At 42.2% G+C, this 17,766-nt stretch overlaps 1 protein-coding gene across 1 annotated transcript in view; it reads right to left on the bottom strand.

Moving 5' to 3' along the window:
• The window catches only part of deltaCOP (coatomer subunit delta), a 55,440-nt gene that overhangs the window by 16,650 nt on the left and 21,024 nt on the right, over window positions 1-17,766 (bottom strand). Inside the window, exons 4-5 of the mRNA XM_076208444.1 lie at window positions 15,934-16,104; window positions 3,127-3,308 (exon numbers count right to left, since the gene is read on the bottom strand). Of these exons, the coding sequence (XP_076064559.1) occupies window positions 3,127-3,308; window positions 15,934-16,104 (353 nt within the window). The remainder of the gene's footprint in view (window positions 1-3,126; window positions 3,309-15,933; window positions 16,105-17,766) is intronic.

Below are 17,766 nucleotides of genomic sequence, written 5' to 3'. Positions count from 1 at the left end.
CAGCAGGAAAATTAGCCCACTTGACCGCCAGTGACCTGATAGCCGTAGAAAGGGAAGGAAGTGTACACTAGCTTGCCACGTTCACTAATTTGCCGTGTGTATTTCGCATTTATTTTTCAGTGAAGAGAAGTTTGAAGATATTAGCCATGCCTAAGCTTTCCAAACAAAAATCACACTTACAGAAGACAAGAACGTTGACCTTAGTAACGCAAGGGGAGAAAGAAGGAACCGCATCAACCTTGTTATCACCACCTCCGCCACCACCACCAGTACTCCCTCCAGCACCTCCCTCCCTGCCAAGTACACCCACATCCTCGTCTCTCTCATTGCCATCTACGTCATCGTCTCTCTCATTGCCATCTACATCCACATCCTCCGCTCTCTCCCTGCCATCCACATCCACAGCACCTGATCCTCCGTCCTCTATACCTTTATCAGACACGTTGTCTCTACGCAAACAACTGTTTGCTAACAAGTTCACATGAAGAAAAAAGACCGTTCCTGTCAATGATTCCAAAGGAGAAGCTAAAGCTGATCTGTGACGTCTACGTTGACCTGACGAAGATGGATCTGCTAAGCCGATGCTTGAGAGGACGAACTCAGAACCCAAATGAGAGTCTGCATTCCAAGTTGTGGATCAAGTGCAACAAAAGCAAGTTTGCTGGAATCAGAAGAGTTATATTCCTCTCTCAGGTCACTGTACTTGACCACAACTTTGGCTACAAGAATGCCTCCTTGTTGCAACACCTTGGGTTTAGAGTCTCAAACCTCACAGTGATGTCCCTAATGCAGCAAGAGCCTGTTCCAACACCAGAAAGAAAACCTAGGACAAAAAAGAGAGCTGAATCCCAGCAATCAGACTACCTTGCTGGGTCATTCTAGACCAATGACTCAAACTTTGCCACAATGAGTAAGGTGGCGCCTTATGGGACCCTCACTTTGGGTGAATAATATCCTACACTGTAGGAGGGGACAAAGTGCCTGAGTCACTTGAAAGATGCAAAATCATCATGAAAATACAATGGAACCTGTTTTCAATTATTCTTAGGAGGTTCATGAATGTAAAATTTAGTAAAACTAAGAAAAAAAACTTTAACGCTCGTTTTTGAAAAAATGTAAGTTTTTTAGACACAAAGTCTATCTCCTCCCTCAATTTTCAACCAATCTTTTCATATGAGGTCTCTATTGATAGCTAGATAAATGAAAAAAAAATGAAATAGAGTTTTTTATCATATGTTGAATAATTTTTTTTTAATAACGTGTCAAAGACAAAATTTTGTTTAAAAAAAAAATTATATTTTTTTTCCCTCGGCATTGAACAAAGATATTAAAAAAACTCTCTATTTTGTTTTCTATATATTAGAAGATTCATTTGCTATAAAATGAAAGACATCAAATAAAAATTGTAGGAGGAGATAGAATTTGAAAAGCCCAAAAATAGGGTATTTTTCATGTTTTTTATTTAAAAAAAAAAAAAAAAAACTACTGGTCAGATCTGAATAAAACTCAAGCTGTGACGGTTTTCTCAGACCTAGATATCACACAGAAAAAATCAGCAAGATCCTTCAGAAAAAAAGATTTTGGGCGGGGGGTCCCCTTAAGGTTTGTTTTGTCTAATAAGTTGTTCATCAACAACATAAAAAGTACTACCTAAATTTTTTTGTTATGCATGTATTGTTTTAGTGATTATGCAACTAATTAATTTATATTATTAGTTTATATATAATTAGTTTATATTAAGGTTTGTTTTGTCTAAGTCGTTCATCAACAACATAAAAAGTATTATTTAAATTTTTTGTTTTATGCATGTTTTATGCATGTATTGTTTTTGTGATTATGCACTACTGGCTTATAGAATAAAACCACTAATTAATTATGCTTAGTGATGCTGTTTTAAAAATATATGTAAACATGAATTTTTTATGGAAATAAGTACTTAATAAAAAGTAGATACATAATAAAATAATTAAAAAGTAGCCCAATCTGTCATGTATAAATCTACATAGATGATAAAGCAAGTAAAAATCATAATTCAATTACGTTATATTAAAACTGATATACCGTAATTATATAAAGTGGAATCAGCATTGGCAACTAAGAGCGAATAGGACTCGGCATTGGCATGGGGGGGGGGGGTCGGAACACCCCCACTCACAATTTCTATTATCTTCAATTGTTTTTCTTATACCTTTTCACACAGGGAGAGCTGACAACTGGCAACTGCTCCTCTCCCCCCTACTACTTTCTGCCAGTGACAGAAACAATCCTAGGAGAGCTGTGAAAGGGTTTAGGGACCATTGGCACTGACTATGGGCCTATGCTTAGTGAAACTTGGGGCAACAAATAATAATGCCAAACAATTCATCCACATAAACATACACACACACCAAGAAAACAACAAAAGCTCTTAAAAGAGACCACCAAACTCCTTACTCCATCAAACCCTCCAGACATAATCCCTACATGAAAATCCCTTTTAAGAGAAATAAATACTACAATATCCCATTTGAATTCAGGTCATCACCCAGCTCTATCACTGTCTGAGCATAGAAAAGGCTTGTCCCAGATGCAACCATCACACAAGAGGCCATCAAACACCATCTTAAACTATCCTTCCTAACTATACTTATACAAAACAATATTTCTCTCTTGTGTGATTGTATGATAATTCAGTTATTATTGCCAGTTGGCTGAATGCTGCGATCACCTGCAAGAAAGATCTGGGTCAACAAATTGATTGACTGATGTTACTTCCAGCCAGTGACATACCAACAGTCCCAGACCAATACAACACAGGCAACTATTCAAAGATTCTTCCCAGGGAAATCAGTGGGAAGGCGCATGAACTGCTACCACCCACTGAAAGGCTGCAATTTTTTCACTCAGTGTATACAAGGCAATAACTATTATTATTATTTGCTGCCTAGATAAGGCATCATGTGAGCATATGGTGCATGTTTACACATGAAACCCTACCACCAATACCCATTTTGATGTTTGCCCTGGGGATTTGAACTTGGGTTGCTTGTTCATAAAACAACAGGGATTATTGAGTAATTCAGCGATTCCATTAAACTGAAGGAAATTTCCCACGATAGATTCTAAAACTTTCAAGATATTACTCACGGTTCCATATCCACTTGTGGGGTGCTGACGGGTGCCATCTTAGTGCTGGAATCATTTGCTGAAGTAACTTGCTCACCCTCTGACTTAAGCTGATCTACAAAAGAATCCACATCTTTTGCCTTGCTTCCTAACTTCATTGCACGATTTGGACCAGACGGTCGCACCAATGATGATCTTGTTTCCTGGAAGAAAAAAAAAATATATATATATATATCTTTTTCTATCAACCACAATGCACTTTAATTCTAAGCCATCTAGGCCCATGCAAATATATATATATTAGACTGGGTCATCAGGTCATCCCTGCATCCTGCCCACTGCCCTGGGTCAAAAGCAACATAGCAAAACACAGCACATCCACAACAAAGCCATTTCACTTAATTGGCAACTCCCCCTCTCCATCTCATGCAGCCCTTTGGGCTGTGTCAAAATATTATTCACACATAACCATTCCCTAACCCCCCCATCCCCCATCCACTCCCTTCCTTGCATCACAGTATCATCTATACACTCTCAATGTCCCTTTCACCCCATCCATCCATCTCATCCTTTGTTGCCCCTCACATTCATTCCATCCACCTCTCTTCCACACTTCTGGGGTATTGGCTGCTTGTTATTGTGGCAAAGTAGCATGCAGTCAATACTTTAGGGTCTATATGGGGCGCCCCTACGGACCAGAGCCACACATCATTTTGTCTATGATAAGAGGAAAACTCTGTTCATAGAGAAATGATGACACTTTTATACTACAACTATCCCTCCGTTATGCTGTCCCCCAACCCCTTGTTGCTGTCCTGTACCATTTCTCTGAGTATTCTTTTTCTGTGGTGGGGGAATTCCCTGTGGTGGGGGAAAAGAATACTGCCACCAAGTATTCCCACTTGGATCGTAAGAGGTGAGAAGAAAGGGACGGGGATTGGGACTAGGCATCCTTCTCCTTGTAGCCCCACAGGGCACATTCCTAAAAGTAAAAGCAAAGGCATATGAGGGTCTGGAAGTTCTCGGACCAGCACCCTAAGGTTTGGGTCTTCTAATGTGCGTGGATGTGGTACAGATGAGAATAAAAGGGAAGAGATAGGTAGTATGTTTGTGAGAAGAAAGATGGATGTGTTGGCTTTGAGTGAAACTAAGCTGAAAGGGAAGGGCGATAGTAAGTTTGGGAGTGAAAGTGGGAGGTTATCAGGAGTGAAGAGAGGGCGAGGGAGGGTTGATTGATTTATGAGTTTTTGGCCGACGGCCAGGCATAGGGCGAGGGAGGGAAGGGGTGGCTATACTAGTAAGTGAAGAGATAGGTAAACGTGTAGTGGAGTGGAAGGAGGTTTCCTCAAGGATAATGTGGATGAAGGTGAAACCGGGAAAGGAGATGTGGGTTTTTGTAAGTGCATATGGGCCTGGCAGTGAGAAGAGTGTAGTAGAAAGGGAGGCCTTTTGGATAGATTTAAATGAGTGCATAGAGGGTTTAGGGAGAAGTGTAAATGTAATAGTACTGGGAGACCTTAATGCTAGGGTAGGAAAGGATCCAATTGATGGAGTGGTTGGGAAATGTGGAGTTCCAGGAAAAAATCGTAGTGGAGAGTTGATGGTGGAAATGTGTCTAGAAAGAGAGTTGATGATAGCAAATACAGTGTTTCGGAAGAAAGTCAAGCATAAGTACACATGGGAGAGGGTGGTGGAGGGAAAGGTAGTAGATAGAGCTTTAATGGACTATATAGTGGTAAATAGGATTATGATAGGAAGGGTTAAGGATGTACATGTGCTAAGGGGAGAGGGTGGGGGAATATCAGATCATTTTCTGGTGGAAGGTAAGTTGAGAGTGGTTGACAGATGGAGAAAGAGGAAAGGGACAAAAGTTAGGGAGGTGCTTAGAGTGAACTCTTTAAATGAAGAGGAAAAGGAGAAGTACAAGAAGAAGCTGAAGGAGGAGTGGGAGGAAGTGAAGGATAGAGTGGAGGTAGGTGTGGAGGAGGAATGGGGATGGTTCAAGGAGGGAGTCACAAAGTGTGCAAAGATGGTGTGTGGAACAAGAAGGTCAGGAGGAAATAGAAGGAAGGGTAGTGAATGGTGGGATGAGGAAATGAAGAAGGTTGTAGAGGAGAAGAAGCGAGCTTACACAGATTGGTTACAAAATAGGACGAGGGAGTCATATGAGACGTACAAAGAAAAGAAAAGAGAAGTAAAGAAAAAGGTAAAGGAGGCAAAGAGGAGAGCAGATGTAAAATGGGGTAAGAGTATGACAGAAAATTTTGAAAGTAATAAAAAGATGTTTTGGAAAGAAAGTAAGAGAGGAAGAGGAGGCGAATCAAGTAGAGAAGAAAAGGTAAAAGGTGCAGATGGAGAGATGATAATGGAGGAGAAGGCAGTAAGGGGAAGATGGGCAGAATATTTTAGGGAGTTGCTAAATGTGAAGGAGGATAGGGAGGGAAAGATAGCTGCAGTGGGAAATGCTAAGAAAATGAGAGTGATGAGTGAGGAGAATGGAGGAGAAATAAGGAAGGATGAAGTGAAGGCAGCAGTTAAGATGATGAAAGCAGGTAAGGCACCTGGTCTGGATGGATGCCATGCAGAATGTCTTAAAAAAGGAGGTACAGTGATGGTGGACTGGTTGGTGAGGTTATTTAATGTTTGCTGGAGAAGGTAGAGTGCCGGAGGACTGGAGGAGTGCTTGTATAGTTCCACTTTACAAGGGAAAGGGGGACAAGTGTGAATGTAGTAGCTTCAGAGGGATTAGCTTGTTAAGTGTAGTTGGGAAGGCTTATGGGAGGATCTTGATTGAGAGGATTAGGAGAGGAACAGAGGGAGTAATTGGTGAGGAACAGTGTGGATTTAGGACAGGTAGAGGTTGTGTAGATCAGATTTTTGTGATAAGACAGATATGTGAGAAAGCTATAGGAAAGGGGAAGGATGTTTTTTGGGCTTTTATGGATCTGGAAATGGCTTACGATAGGGTAGACAGAAAGGCACTGTGGGAGGTTATGCGGATATACGGGATAGGAGGAAAGCTTCTGGGAGCTGTCAAGAGTTTTTATGAGAGTAGTAGAGCTTGTGTCAGGATTAGAAATGGAGAGAGTGAGTGGTTCGAGGTAAAGGTGGGACTTCGTCAAGGATGCGTTATGTCATCCTGGCTGTTCAACTTATACATAGATGGGGTAGTGCGAGAGGTAAATGCAAGGGTAGTGGGTCAGGGATTGGAGATGGTTAAAGAAAATGGAGAAAAGTGGGAGGTGAGCCAGCTATTGTTTGCGGACGACACTGCGCTTGTGGCAGGATCGGAGGAGGGATTGAGGAAGTTGGTGACAGAGTTTGGGAGAGTGTGATAGAAGAAAGCTGAAGATAAATGTGGGTAAAAGTAAGGTGATGAGATGTACAAGGGGTGAAAGTGGCAGTAATCTGGAAGTGAGCATTAACCTCTTCAGTACGGTTCAAAATCTCGCAGGCAGCATTAGCTGTAAGACGTACGATGTGTCGTAATAATACTCGCATCATAAAATATAGTCACCGCTTATATCGATCATTCTTTCACCCGTGAATTTTGATAACCATAGAAAATGTGATGAAGACAGTTTAGAGATTATGTCATTACGCAGGGGCAACTACAATAAATATAATCAAGACGCCGATATGGCAGCCTCGCGTATCTACTTGCTCCTTATGCCGCCTACGTGTGCGGCACCGTATGGAAGGGGTTAAGAGAGAGCAACTGGAGGAAGTGGATAGTTTTAGATACTTGGGTGCAAATGTGGCAGGAAAAGGTGGAGTAAAGGTGGAGGTAGAATGTAGATTGAGAGAAGCGAGTAAATGCCTTGGTGGATTAAAAAGTGTAATGAGGAATAGAAATTTGGGAATGGATGCTAAGAGGAGACTGTATGAAGGAGTGATTGTGCCAACAACACTGTATGAAGCAAAAACATGGAACATAAGAGAGGAAGAGAGAAGGAGCTTGAATGTGTTTGAGATGAAGTGTCTGAGAATTATGATGGGGGTTACTAGGCTAGATAGAATGAGAAATGAGGAGGTGAGGAGGAGAACAGGGGTGGAAAGGGAGTTGGGAGATAGGGTTGATGAAAGAGTATTAGGATGGTTTGGACACATGGAAAGAATGAGTAAAGAAAGACTAGTAAAGGAGGTATGGAAGGCAGATGTGGAGGGAGTGAACATGAGGGGACGTCCTAGGATGAGATGGATGGATGGGGTGAAGGGGGGTTTGGGGAAGAGGGGAATGTCTGTTGAGGAAGGACGGGAGAGGACAGAAGACAGGGGTGAATTGAGAATGGTTGTATATGGAAGATGTTGTGATGCATGAGGTGGAATGGATGGGGGATGGGGGGTGAGGTAGTGTGTGTGAGCAAAATTTTGACGCAGCCCGAAGGGATTTCTCCCCCATCCTCTCCTTTATATAGGGGGACGGAGAGGGGGGGTCGCTGATTTAATGAAGCGGCCTTGCTGTGGATGTGCTGTGTGTTGCGACACTGTTTCTGACCCAGGGCAGCGGACAGGGTGCAGGGATGACCCGTCATCTAGGAGGTGCTAAGATGGGAGGGAGGGTGGAGGGGTGTGGAGTGTTTTTAGGGATGGATGGGTGGGAATGATTTTATGCCTTTTCCTTTTTGGCTACCTCCCTAGTAAGGGGGAAAAAGCCTTGGTATATGTATGTATGTATCTTCACTCATTCTTTCCATGTGTCCAAACTATACCAATACTGGTTCATCAACCCTATCTCCCATCTCCTTTTCCACCCCTGCACTCCTCTTCACCTCTTGTTCCTCACTCTATCCATATCTACAGCAAGGCTGCTTCACTTAATCAACAAACCACGTCCCCTCATGCTGAAAATGAGGTGGGGAGAAATCCCTTTGGGCTGTGTCAAAATATCATTCACACATGAGCACCCCCTACCCCACTCCATTCCCTGGCCCTCCCTTCCTTGCATAACAGTATCATCTATACAAAGCCACTCTCCACTCATCCCTATCTCCTACCTTCTCTCTTTCTTACTCAACAGACATTTCCCTCTTGCTCTATCTATCTCATCCTCTGTCATCCCTACAAATTCACTCCACCACTGCCTTCCACACTTCTTTTACCAATCTTTCTTCGCTCATTCTTTCCATGTGTTCAAACCATCCCAATACAGAAGATACTGGTTAAAGACATTTGTCTGAGTTCTGTGTATTGAATGTAACATATATAAATAAAGGGTCATACTATTTACTGACAACTACCGTCAACTCTGATGACATTAATTATTTTTAGTTAATATTGGCATAATTTATTTGTACTGTATTTGGTCATATCAGTAAGTTTTAAAGCATTTGGCCATATCAATATTGAGATTCAAGATGAGATACACTACCGACAACTTGTAAATCAACTTGATCTTTGAGACACCTTGTTTGCTTTCATTTGTTGTGGAAGATGAACACACGAAAGTCTGAGAATTGACCTATCTTGATTGTTAAGTACACTTTTAATCTTAAAAAAAAAAATTAACAATAATAATAATAATAAATAATAAAAATATAAATAAATAAAATAGATAAATAGATAAAAAAATAAAAATAAATGAGGCGCAAGGCAGTTCTTTTACTACAGTTAACTCTTATGTTAAAACTGTACCATATTTGATCACATCTGCAAGTTTGAAAGCATATGGCCATATGCCCAGGATATGTTGACTTGACCAACAACATGAGCTAAGAGGCAGTTCAAGGCACTTCAAAACTCAAGTCAAGTTGTTGGTAGTCTATCACATTTTGATTATCTCGATACAGATGTGGCCAAATGCTTTAAAAATAATGCATTTATGCCAATATTAACTGTGAACAGACACCAGGTGGCAGTGTTGTTGAGCTACTATGAGGAGTGCTGGGTCCCCAGTGTAAAGGAAATGATGAATGGAGCAAGTTTGGTCTATCAAAGGTAAAAGGGTGTAGTTATGGCCTCTTCTAAGTGCCCTCCTAAGTTTGATAATAAATCTGAATATACATACAGATACCAAAGCTTTTTCCCCCTTACAAGGGAGTTGGCCAAAAAGGAAAAGGCATAAAATCATTCCCACCCATTCCATCCTTGAATACACTCCACACCCCTCCACCCTCCCTCTTATCTTAGCACCTCCTGGATGACGGGTCATCCCTGCACCTTGGATGACCCGTCATCCAGGAGGTGCTAAGATAAGAATATGAAAATTGGAAAAAGGATATAAGCATATGGTGCGAGTTAATTGATTTAAATAAAGATAAGCAACTAGCCATATACTTATCTTTAATTGGACAAGCTACAATGACACTTCTAAAACTGAATTAACAGTTCTGAAGAGTGAAAATGGTGTAAAGAGCATTACTGAGAAACTGGACACATGGTTCTTGCCTGATAAAGATCGACATCAATTTGCAATGTTTCATAATTTATATTTCAGAAGAAATAACAAGAATATTAATGAATTTGTGAGTGAGTTTGAACATAGATACATACATACATACATATACCAAGGCTTTTTCCCCCTTCCAAGGGAGGTAGCCAAAAAGGGAAAGGCATAAAAACACTCCCACCCATTTCATCCCTAAATACACTCCACACCCCTCTCACCCTCCCTCTCATCTGAGCACCTCCTGGATGACGGGTCATCCCTGCACCCTGCCCACCGCCCTGGGTCAGAAGCAGTGTCGCAAGACACAGCACATCCACAGCAAGGCCGCTTCATCTAATCGGCGACCCCCCCTCTCCGTCCCCCCTTGCATATAAGGAGAGGGCGGGGAGAAATCCCTTCGGGCTGCGTCAAAATTTACTCACACATACTACCTCACCCCCCACCCCCCGCCCATTCCTCCTCATGCAGTCACAACGTCATCCATATACAACCATTCTCCACTCACCTCTGTCTTCCGTCCTCTCCCTTCCTTCCTCAACAGACATTCCCCTCTTCCCCAAAGCCCCCTTCACGCCATCCATCCACCTCATCCTAGGACGTCCCCTCATGTTCACTCCCTCCACATCTGCCTTCCATACCTCTTTTACTAGTCTTTCTTCACTAATTCTTTCCATGTGTCCAAACCATCCTAATATTCTTTCATCAACCCTATCTCCCAAATCCTTTTTCACCCCTGTTCTCCTCCTCATTTCTCACTCCATCCAGCCTAGTAACCCCCATCATACTTCTCAGACACCTCATCTCAAACACATTCAAACTCCTTCTCTCTTCTTCTCTTATGTTCCACGTTTCTGCCCCATACAGTGCTGTTGGCACAATCACTCCTTCATACAGTCTCCTCTTCGCATCCATTTCCAAATGTCTATTCCTCATTACACTCTTTAAACCACCAAGGCATTTACTCGCTTCTCTCAATCTACATTCTACCTCCACCTTTTCCTGCTACACTTGCACCCAAGTATCTAAAACTATCCACTTCCTCCAGTCGCTCTCCCTTAATGTTCACTTCCAGTCTACTGCCACTTTCACCCCTTGTACATCTCATCACCTTACTTTTACCCACATTTATCTTTATCTTTCTTCTATCACATACTCTCCCAAACTGCCACCAGCTTCCTCAATCCCTCCTCTGACCCTGCCACAAGCGCAGTGTCGTCCGCAAACAACAGCTGGCTCACCTCCCACTTTTCTCCATTTTCTTTAACCATCTCCAATCCCTGACCCACTACCCTAGCATTCACCTCTCGCACCACCCCATCCATGTATAAGTTGAACAGCCAGGGCGACATAACGCATCCTTGACGAAGTCCCACCTTTACTTCAAACCACTCACTCTCTCCATTTCTAATCCTGACACAAGCTCTACTACTCTCATAAAAACTCTTGACAGCTCCCAAAAGCTTTCTTCCTATCCCATAAATCTGCATAACCTCCCACAGTGCCTTTCTGTCTACCCTATCATAAGCCTTTTCCAGATCCATAAAAGCCCAAAAAACATCCTTCCCCTTTCCTATAGCTTTCTCACATATCTGTCTTACCACAAAGATCTGATCTACACAACCTCTACCTGTCCTAAATCCACACTGTTCTTCACCAATTACTCCTTCTGTTCCTCTCCTAATCCTCTCAATTAAGATCCTCCCATAAGCCTTCCCTACTACACTTAACAGGCTAATCCCTCTGAAACTACTACATTCACACTTGCCCCCTTTTCCCTTGTAAAGAGGAACTATACAGGCACTTCTCCAGTCCTCCGGTACTCTACCCTCTCTCCAGCAAACATTAAATAACCTCACCAACCAGTCCACCATCACTGAACCTCCCTTTTTCAGACATTCTGCATGGCATCCATCCAGACCAGGTGCCTTACCTGCTTTCATCATCTTTACAACTGCCTTCACCTCATCCTTCCTTATTTGTCCTCCATTCTCCTCACTCATCACTCTCATTTTCTTCGCATTTCCCACTGCAGCTATCTTTCCTTCCCTATCCTCCTTCACATTTAGCAACTCCCTAAAATATTCTGCCCATCTTCCCTAGATACTTTTAGTAAATTTACACATGAAGGAATGACACTAACAGACTCTGTGATGGCTTTTATGCTTCTTGCTTTAAGCAAGCCCCAAAGGGGACGTTCCTAAAATAAGTAAAGGCATAAGAGGGTCTAGTTTTCCAACCAGTACCTTAATGTTTGGGTCTTTTAATGTGCATGGATGTGGTACAGATGAGAGTAAAAAGGAAGAGATAGGCAGTATGTTTGTGAGAAGAAAGATGGATGTGTTGGCAGTGAGTGAAACTAAGTTGAAAGGGAGGGGTGAGTGAGTATGGGAGTGCAGTTAGGAGGTTTTCAGGAGTGAAGAGAGGGCGAGGGAGAGAAGGGATGGCTATACTAGTATGTGAAGAGATAGGTAAGCGTGTAGTGGAGTGGAAGGAGGTTCTTCAAGGTTAATATGGATGAAGGTGAAGCTGGTAAGGGAGATGTAGGTTTTTGTAAGTACATATGGGCCTGATAGTGAGAAGAGTATAGAAGAAAGGGAGGCTTTTTGGATGACTTTAAATGAGTGCATAGAGGGATTAGGGAGAAATGTCAATGTAGTTGTATTGGGAGACCTTAATGCTAAGGTAGGAGATGAACCAATAGACAGAGTGATTGGGAAGTATGGAGTTCCAGGAAAAAATTGTAGTGGAGAATTGATGGTGGAGATGTGGCTCGAAAGAGAGTTGATGATAGCAAATAATGTCTAGGAAGAAAGTCAAGCAAAAATACATATGGGAGAGGGTGGTGGATGGAAGGGTGGTAGATAAGAGTGTTAATGGACTATATAATGGTAACCAGGAGTATAGTAGGAAGAGTTAAGGATGTACATGTTCTAAGGGGAAAGAGTGGGGGAATATCAGATAATTTTTTGAAAGGTAAGTTGAGAGTGGAGGATAGGTGGAGAAAAAGGAAAAGGACAGAAGGTTAGGAGGTACTTAGAGTGAACTGCTTAAATGAGAAAGAAAAGAAGGAGTATAAGAAGAAGCTGAGAGAGGAGTGGGAGGGTGTGAAGGTGGAATGGGAATGGTTCAAGGAGGGAGTCATAAGGTGTGCAAAGATGGTGTGTGGAACAAGGAGGATGGGAGGAAATAGAAGGAAGGATACTGATGAGGAAGCAAAGAAGGTTGAAGAAGAGAAGAAGCGGGCTTTCATAGATTGGTTCCAAATTAGGACAAGGGAATCATATGAGAGGTACAAAGCAGAGAGAAGTAAAGCATACGATAAAGGAGGCAAAGAGGAGAGCAGATATGAAATGGGGTAAGAATATGAAAGATAATTTTGAAAGTAATAAAAAAAAAATTTGGAAAGAAATTAAGAGAGGAAGAGGAGGCGAATCAAGTAGAGAAGAAAAGGTAAAAGGTGCAGAATAAAAAGATGTTCTGGAAGGAAGTGATGAGGGGAGGCAGAGTCAGGCAGAAAAGGTAAAGGGTGTAGATGGACAGATATTAATGAAAGTAAATGCAGTAAGGGGAAGACAGGTAGAGCCTTTCAGAGAACTATAGAATGTGGAGGAGGTAAAGTAGAGATTGATTGTGGCAGTGGGAGGTGGTAGGAAAATGACTGATGGGGTAGAAAATTACATATCTATAGAAAAATACAAATTACAAAGAGTACTAAGTGGCATGAAAAATGCTAAGTCTGCTAAAGGTTGGATGGGCATGGTGTGATGTGAAATGTCTGACAGAGGGAGGAACAGTTTTGGTAGCTGAACTACTGAGGTTGTTTAATGTGTGCCTACACAAGTGGAATGTGCTGAAGGACTCTAGAAGTGCACGTACAGTTCCATTTTATAAAGGAAAAAAAGAGACAAATATGACTGTAGTACTTTTAGAAGGATCAATCTGTTGAGTGAAGTTGGAAAAGTTTATGGATGGGTAATAAATGATAAGAGTAAGCGAGGAACAAAGGTCATTATTGGGGAGGATCAGTGTGGGTTTAGGAAAGGTACATGAGGGGATGGAGGGGGGAGGTCTGCTGATTAAATGAAGTGGCCTTGCTGTGGATGTGCTGTGTCTTGCAACACTTCTTCTGACCCAGGGCAGTGGGCGAGATACAGGGATGACCCATCATCTAGGGGGTGCCAAGATAAGAGGGAGGGAAAAGGGTGGATGGGAGTGGAGTATGTTAGGGATGGAATGGGCAGGATTGTTTTTTATGCCTTTGTGTTTTTGACTACCTCCCTTATTTATTTATTTATAAAAAAAAAAAAAAGTCTTTTATGCTTTTATGAATCTGGAGAAGGCTTACAACAGGGTCAACAGGAAAGCACTGTGACAGCTGTAGCAAACTATGGGGTTAGGTGGAATTTTTTAAAGGTAGTCAAAATCTTTTATATAAGTAGAGTTTGTGTTAGGGAGGACATGGGGAGTTTGAGGTGAAGGTGGGATCATGCCAGGGTTGTGTAATGTCATCATGGTTGTTTAACATGCACTTTACATGGGTGGAGTAGTACATACATACCAAAGGCTTTTTCCCCCTTACAAGGGAGATAGCCAAAAAACAAAGGCATAAGAACCAATCCCACCCATTCCATCTCCAACATACTCCACTCCCCTCCACCCTCTTATCTTGGCACTTCCTGGATGATAGGTCATCCCTGCATCTTGCCCACTGCCCTGGATCAGATGCAGTGTCACAAGACACAACACATCCACAGCAAGGCCGCTTCATTAAATCGGCAACCCCCCTCTGTCCCCTCCTGCAGAAAAGGAGAAAACTTGAAGAAATCCCTTCAGGCTGCATAAAAATTTTTCTCACACATACTCCCTCACCCCCCATCCCCCACCCACTCTCCCTCATGCATCACAGCATCATGTGTCATGGATGGCATGGTGCAGAAGGTAAATGCAAGGGTAAAGGGCAAAGGACTGGAGTTGGTTAAAGAAAACCGAGGAAAGTGGGAAGTGAGCCAGTTGTGTGCTCATGACACACTTGTGGCTGGGTGAGAGGGTTGATTAAGGCAGCTGGTGACAGAGTTTGGGAAGGTATGTGATAGGAGAAAGTTGAAGGTAAATCTGGGTAAAATAATGGTGATGAGATGTACAAGGGTAGAGGATTGCAGAGTTGGAGGTAAGTCTTAAAGGAGAGAGGGTAGAAGTGGAGTTTTAGGTATTTGGGGTAGCATGTGGCAGGAAAAGGAAGAGTGGAGGTGGAGGTAGAATGTAGACTGAGAGCAGCAGTAAATGCCTCAGGGGATTAAAAAGTGTCATGAGAAATAAGCATTAGGGAATGGATGCAAAGACAAGATTATATGAAGGGGTGATTATACTGACAACAATGTATGGGATGGAGACTTGGAATTTAGGAGAGGTAAAGAAGTTTAAATGTGTTTGAAATGAAATGTCTAAAAAAAATATGGTAGGGGTTACAAGGTTGGATACAGTGAAAGATGAGGTGAGGAGGAGAGAGGGGTGGAAAAGGAGATGGCAGATAGGGCTGATGTAAGAGTATCAAGATGGTTTGGACACAAGAAAAGAATGATTAAAGAGAGATTAGTAAAAGAGGTGTGGATGGCAGAAGTGGATAGAGTGAACATGAGGGGACAACCAAGGATGAGATGGATGGATGGATGAGTGAAAGGGGGCTCTAAGCAAGGGGGAATGTCCACAATGCAAAGAAGGGAGAAGGCAGTAGATAGGGGTGAGTGGAGAATGGCTGTGTATAGATGATACTGTGATCCAAGGAAGGTAGGGAGTGGTTATGTGCTAATGATATTTTGATGCAGTCCAAAGGGATTTCTCCCCATCTTCTCTATTTTTGGCATAAGGAATGGAGAGGGAGATTCACCAATTAAGTGAAGTGGCCTTGCTGTGGATGTACTGTGTCTTGCTGCATTGCTCTGACCCAAGACAGTGGGCAGGGGACAGGGATGATCCTTCATCCACAAGGAGCTAAGATGAGAGGAAGGAAGGGGTGGAAGTGAAATGGGTGGGAGTGGGTACATGCCTTTTGATTTAGCTATCTCTCTTATTAAGGGGGAAAACCCCTTGGTATAACGATAAATACAAAGTTTCAATGTCACTGATTTATATAGTAGGAGGATAGAGAGCAGCTGCCAGTCATCAGCTCTCTTTATGTGAAAAAGCAGACTAGATACAATTAAAGTTAATAGAGACCTAAGTATGGACTAAAGACCAGATGTCAGCCTCTTGGGACTGCAGATGATGAAGTTAAAGATGATGATGGATTTTGAAGATAGGTGAATGATGATGACACTGACATCCACCATATAGGCCTACCACTTGCAAATACCTGTCGTTGGTTCCTGTATCCCCTATCTGTTCATTGAATCAAGGCATGCCAATACAAAAATAGGAAATAAAAACAAGTACGGAAAACTTACTTGAGGCACTGTGGTTATACTCTCTGACACGGTTGAGGAACTGGTGAAATTATTTGAGCTGCCAAATCCAGATGAATTACCAAATCCACCACTGCTGCTTGAAAATCCAGGACTTTTACCTCCACGTTTTGACTCTTCATATCTCTTCCGCTGTAACTCTTTGGCTTTCTCCTACAAAAACAAAAATTCTATCAATATGATTGTACATCATAACCATGAAATACAATGGGACAAGCCAGTCCAGGGCATATTCCTCTACAATGAGACCTGAAGAAAAACTAGCATGAAAGATAGAACAACAGATGTTTATAGTCCTACTGAACTGCCTGTCCAATCAATCAATGTGTTGACTTAGGATACTTTTGTGACCCTGTGACCCCAAAGGTCACAGGTAACCAGCAATGGCTTCCAATTTGGCACACACATCACTCAAGGAAGACATGTTGTGCTGCTGTCTGAACAGGGTGAGAGCAGGGCAGTGTACAATGAGGTGTTAACTGTCTTTGTGTTGACTGAATCTAGAGCAATTTGAGCCTAAGGACAAACCAATACTGTTGGTGCTTCTTCAGTGATGGGTGGAGGCCTGAATGCAGTTATCCAGTTATCCCAGTATGATTCTTGCCTGTCAGGTGGAGTGATTTCTCTATAGGACTAGTGTCTTGGGGAGTTTGGTGTTGTTCTTGGAGTGCTTGCTTTGTGATCTAGTTGTGTATGTAGTTACCTCTTTGTAGCATATGGGGTTGGAACTATGCTCATGAGGTCCCATTTCTTTATCTCCATTTATCACATATTCACCTAAATAATTTCCTCTTTCAATTTATGATATAAATTGATGCTACTGTGTAGAAAGCTATGATTTCTTACTTCCCTTACACTATTATTTTCAAATTATTACTTTACCCTCAATGGTCTTTCAATGCATAACAACAGTTACAAATTCTTTCCTTCCTTTTTTTCATTTTAAAGATAGCTATCATATCTCCTCTTTCTCTTTGTTCTTCCTATGTAGTCAATACCATTTTTCTCTACCTTTCATGTCTTCCCTCCCATACTAGGTATCCTAGTTGCTACCCTAGATTCTTATTTTTTTATAATTCTTTTTGAGAGGCAACCAAAGTGGTACCCAGCCAAGGCATACAACTCATTCCCAACTATCACACTCCCATTCATCACCCAGATGTTTCACTTTTATCTTGGCTCCTTGTGGATGAAGAATCATCCTCATCTCTCGCCCATTGCTTGAGTCATAAGCAATGCAGCAAGACACAGCACATGGCAACCCTCCTTGTTTGTCTCCTCATATGAAAATACAGAATCTATCTATACCTCAATGGTCTCTTCCTCCTCATAAGGAATACAGAGAAGACAAGGGAAAATTTCTTTGGGCCACATCATTCACAACCTTTCTCTTGTCCTCTCCCTTCCTGGCTCAACAGACATTCCCCTTTCACTCAGGACCTCCTTCACCCCATCCATCCATCTTGTTCTTGGTCTTCCCCTCAGGTTCACTCCATCCACCTTTGCCTTCCACACTTGTTTTGTTACTTTCCTTATTCATTCTTTCCATGTGCCCAGATCATCCCAGTACTCTTTCATCAACACTCTGTCAGCTCCCTTTCCCCACTTGTTCTCCTCCCCACCTCTTCGTTTCTCGCTCTACCTATCCTCGGTACCCACACCACACTTCACAAACACATTTCTCCTTTCTGCCTCCCTTCAATTTCAAGTCTCTGCTCTGTACAGTGTTATAGTCACAATCTATTTACAAAGGATTTTCATCCCCTTATAAAGGGAAACAGCCAAGTCAAATTACCCCATCCACCACACTTGTCT

This window comes from Oratosquilla oratoria, chromosome 25, assembly GCF_046742065.1.
Source record: "Oratosquilla oratoria isolate Oo_2021 chromosome 25, ASM4674206v1, whole genome shotgun sequence".
Taxonomy (NCBI): domain Eukaryota; kingdom Metazoa; phylum Arthropoda; class Malacostraca; order Stomatopoda; family Squillidae; genus Oratosquilla; species Oratosquilla oratoria.
This window is presented reverse-complemented; position numbering and strand designations above follow the sequence as displayed.